We start from the raw sequence: 4,728 nt of genomic DNA, 5'->3' as shown, positions 1-4,728 counted from the left end.
TCGACCTCGACACCTCGATTTGAGTGCAAAAATTGCGTTTTTCGAGCAACGTCGACGTCGATTCGACGTCGATCGAATTTCATTTCTGGCTGGGATAGCCAAGCAAAGCCCCCCCCCCCTCCCCCATTTTTCGTCAGTGGCAGTGTCTGACACTGCGGAAGGGAAGGCCAAAATGTTGCCAACTTAAAAATCACCCCGCTAGAGCGCGCGACATGTCTTCCCAGTCCGATAAACAACATGGAGTCGCCATCTAAACGTTTAGCTTTTATCGCCGAACTTTACATACTATTTCGGAGTTGAACACTTCGATGGCAGTCGGAGCTGTTCTCGAAATATCATCTCCCACAAGTTTTGCTCGTTTGACCGCGGAATCTTGCATCGTCTTTCAGTAGCCAACGGTTTTCGGCTGCTACTAACCACATCAGCCTTTGAGGTTAAGTATAGCTATACCTCTCCCATGGCAAGGCAAACCCCCTGTTGATCCCGTTGTAATGTTGCACCACTAAGTTTATATGCACCCAAAGAGAATATGTTCTTTGAATGAAAGTAATTTCTTTGATCGTGTCCAAAGGAATTTTTGACTGAAAATCTGTCGTCGTGTCAAAGAATTCGTCATTGATACAAATAAAGTTCTCATGAAATAAAATCGAAAATTCCTTTGGATATAAGTCAAAGGAATAGCTTCGATTCAAAGAACACATTCTATGGGTGTGTTTGTGGCGGTTTGTGGCTCACCCCCAAAAATGTGTTCTCAATTCAAGTATCGTACTTAAAATTGTAAGCCCTTATTTTTTGTTTTAAGGAACAAATAGGACTTCAAACCAGAAATGAGGCTTAAAATTTTAAGTTTGATACTTGAACACACGAACACATTTTTTGGGGTGCTGTGTAGCCGTGTGTAGCCCTACCTCTCAGTTACCTCAGTCCCACCCCGTCTTTCTGTGAGTGTGCCCGTTCAAAGGCAATTTATCAAATTTTAATGTTTTCAGGTGTGGGCGGGTGTGGGTTAGAGTTCTGTAATTACTAGTGACCGATGCTATGTTTGTAGCTAATTTTTCTCCAGGACAGTTCACAATCAATAATGGGCACGCACAGCTAGAGGTAGCCATCGCAAGAGTCTGCCAGGTTTCAGGAATTTAGTCCTGCATACTCGTGCAAGGTATGTAAGGTACCTCTCGTCTCTTGTCTCCGCGCTGGCGGCGGGTTCAGTTCCGAGGGCGCGGGCTCGCCGTGCTATGCGGCGCTTGGAGCCGAGCGAGCGTGGGGAAGTGATTAGCTGGTCCCCAGCGCACCGGAGCCGCCGGCTGGCTGAGGGATCAGACCGGGATGTTGTAAATGAGGGATCGTGAGAGAGAGATAGGAGGTTGGAGTGGGCGTTGTTGTATACCCCTGTCGGTCTAATTAATTCCGACCTACACTCATCCGTATGGCATCCCACTCCTTCGCCCCCTGTTAAGGCTGGAACCTGGAAGCTCTGAAAAGTTTCCGGAAAATTTCAGGGAAAAACAGAAAATTTCGGGGGAGGTGGGGGGGGGGGATTTCCCAGATTTTGGAAGTTGTCCGTTTTTTCCGGAAAATTTTGTAAATTTTCAACCCTTCCCCCTGTACAGTACACTGCCCCTCTATACCGGAGTCCCCTGTGCGAGCGATACTCATACCCTCATACAAGCCTCTTGTACCGGATGGTTGACTTTCGTAGTTAGTGTATACTTACCGCACGCACGGGTGCGGGTGGCTTTGCCTGTCCTCGCTGCCCACGGCTACTCATGGCCCCGTGCGATTAGGTAAGGTAACCCACCCGCCCGCGTGCATGCGGTACCGTGTAACGTGTAACTACGAAAGTGCGCGGCGAGCGTCAGCCACCTGATACAAGACGTTGGAACGAGCGCCTCGTGCAAAACAAAATTGTGTGTGCAAATCGTGATTTGATTTTGCACGGTTATGTGGTGTCTAGCGTGCGATGCGTAAGCCCGCCTAATGTTCTCCCCCCTGTTGCAGGTCGCCATGCACTAGACCATGGACTCCTCGGACGCGATGCGTCGCCCCCGCGGCGCCCGGTGCGCCGTGGCCTCGGCCGCGGCGCTGCTCTCGCTGCTGTCGCTGCTCGGCCAGGTAGCCGTCGGCTCAGGCGTGTCGGTGCTGCCGCACGACGCGCAGCCCGGGTACACCGTCAGGCGCTTCACCCCGCCGCCCGTCCACGAGGTGACGCTCCCCGCCGTCCACGACGGCCTCTTCAAAGGGCCCTTCTCCATGCACCACCCCGGCGCCGTGGTCTCGGCCGGCGCGCCGCGCTCCCGCCACTTCCGGCTCCTGGACACCGGCTTCTCGCAGTACTTCGCCGTGCTCGACAGCGGCGAGCTGATGACCACGGCCGACCTGTCGCCGCTCATCAACAGGCCCGTCAACCTGGTGGTCTTGGAGGAGACGGCCAACTCGACGGCCACGCACACGCTGCACCTGTACGTCATGGACCGCGGGGAGGTGCCGCGCTTCCCCAAGGAGGTGTACGAGGGCGGCAGCATCCTGGAGAATCTCCCCGCCGGCGCGCACGTCGAGGGCGTGCCCGCCCTGGTGTCTCACGGCCACGGCGCGGGCGGCGCGCAGCTGCAGTACTCCATCGTGGACGGCAACATCGGTGGCGCGTTCGCGCTCGAGCAGGTCTTCGTCGAGGAGGACGAGCACCCTGGCATCCTGGAGGGCGTGGTCAGCGGCGTGCTCGGGGCGTGGCGACGCGCCAGCAGCACTCCCGTCGGCGTGCGCCTCATCACCACCAAGCCCCTGGACCGCGAGCAGGTGGCCGCGTACACACTCACGGTGCAGGCGCAGGACGCCGTCGGCGTGTCGCGCGCGCGCACGCAGGTCCGCGTCGCCGTCCTGGACGAGAACGACAACCGCCCCGTGTTCGTGAGCACCGACTACCACTTCTCCGTGTTCGCCGACAACATGACGAGCCCGCGCGGTCGCTTCCTCACCATCGGCCAGGTGGCCGCGAGGGACGCCGACGGCGACCACGTGGCGTACTCGCTGTCGCAGCCCTCGGGGCTGGTCGTCGTGGTGCCGCAGACCGGCGAGCTGCTGCTCGTGTCGGACCCGCCGCGCGACGCGGAGGTCGAGTTCTTCGTCGACGCGCACGACGTCCGCCACCCGGACAGCCTGACGGCCGAGCGGCCCGCACGGGTGCGCGTCGACTTCCACTCGGACCGCGCCGTGGACCTGAACATGGTGGACCTGCCCGCGCCCACGCCGCCGCCGCAGCACCGCGCCGACAAGCTGCGCCGCGCCCAGGGCCGCCCCCGCCACCGCACCAAGCGCCGCACCACCCGCGCCGTCCGCCCCACCAAGAAGATCGAGTTCGGCGAGTCGGACGGCGAGACGGAGGGCCGCATCGTGTTCGCCCTGGACCGCGACTCGGACCGCGAGACGTTCAAGATCCGCGACCCCAACCCGTGGGTGACGGTGGACGCCGACGGCTCGGTGCGCGTCAAGAAGAAGTGGGACTACGAGGAGCTGGCGCCCGAGAAGGTGATCGACTTCTGGGTCATCATCTCGAACCAGGGCGACGCGCCCGAGGAGCGGACGCGTCAGCACGGCCAGCACCACGGCACCCACGGCCACGGCCACCACCAGCAGGCCAACGCGGCCAGGCTGGCCGACCGGGAGAAGAACAGTGAGTACCACTTCATTTATTCTCTTTGCCCCGCGCGCCCCAACTTCGCGACCTCTAGGATCGCCGAACTTGAACTGCTTTCCTCGGAGTCTTTGAATAACAAACCGTCGTGTCGACCATGGCGCGCGCGACCCCAGCGGCCCAAAGTTGCCCCCCCCCCCCCTCTCTCCGCCCCGCAATAATTACATTGCTGCGGATTGATTTAACTGCAAACGAAGTTTTTGCCCGTTTTTGTCCCCGCCGAACTCGATTGGCGTGTCCGCTCGCCGCCCCTTGAGTGGGTCCCCGAGCCAGACTCTGCTCTCCCTGCTTCTCGAGCCTGGCACCGTGCGTCCCCGGCGGCGGGTCCCCGTGCGGAGTCTGCACAGCAGCGTTTCAGCCCCGGACTTTGGGGAGAGCGGGCTATTGACTTGGGACCCGGGCCACTTACTTGCTTGCGTATCCGATTTGGAACGACGCGGGCGTCGAACACGTCACCGTCTGAGTGAGATGGGGACGGCGCGGCCCCATAGTAGAGAAGGTGCTGGAGGTAAATCAGACCAGACCCCGCCGCCAACGCCTTTGTCAGGGCACTGAAGCAACTGAAGCAAGCAGTAGCTTTATTTTGAAATTGAACAAGTGTTGTTATGTTGGCTTTTCTAGCCTCGGCTGTTGCGCACGTCACTTGTGAAAAGTGAAAAGGGCGTAAGTCGAATGCAAAGTCCGTGGACTCACGCCCTTTTCCACTTTCCACCAGTGACGTGCGCCGCCCCTAGCCTCGGCTGCCTCAGTCCATTGTGCCGGGTGGGTTCGCCAACCCTGGCGGTCGGGGTCCGGCCGGCTGTGCGGGGATGAGCGCCCTCCGCCCCGCTGTGGGCTCCCCGGTAGGGTGGTGGTGGGGTGGGGGCCTAAGGCAGGACGATTGTGCCGGGCGCGGGGGCGGCGCGCGGGGGCGGCGGGGGCGCAGCCCGGCCCAGCAAACCGTCTCAGGCAGCGGAACGGCACGGGACGGGGCCGAGCCGAGCAGAGATCGCGCCCACCAGCCGAGCCGAGCCGGGGCAAGCCTTAGGCCCGGGCGCATG

General features: G+C 60.1%; 1 protein-coding gene across 1 annotated transcript in view; it reads left to right on the top strand.

Annotated features, from left to right (window-relative positions):
- LOC113214766 (neural-cadherin) overlaps positions 1–4,728 on the top strand; it is a 78,818-nt gene that overhangs the window by 5,506 nt on the left and 68,584 nt on the right. The window contains exon 2 of the mRNA XM_052268125.1: positions 1,999–3,778. Within this exon, the coding sequence (XP_052124085.1) occupies positions 2,017–3,778 (1,762 nt within the window). The 5' untranslated portion in view covers positions 1,999–2,016. The remainder of the gene's footprint in view (positions 1–1,998; positions 3,779–4,728) is intronic.

The sequence above is a fragment of the Frankliniella occidentalis genome, unplaced genomic scaffold (genome assembly GCF_000697945.3).
Source record: "Frankliniella occidentalis isolate FOCC.00 unplaced genomic scaffold, Focc_3.1 Scaffold64, whole genome shotgun sequence".
NCBI classification, from domain to species: Eukaryota; Metazoa; Arthropoda; class Insecta; order Thysanoptera; family Thripidae; genus Frankliniella; species Frankliniella occidentalis.
Note: the sequence above shows the minus strand (reverse complement) of the source record. Positions and strands in the feature narration are given on the sequence as shown.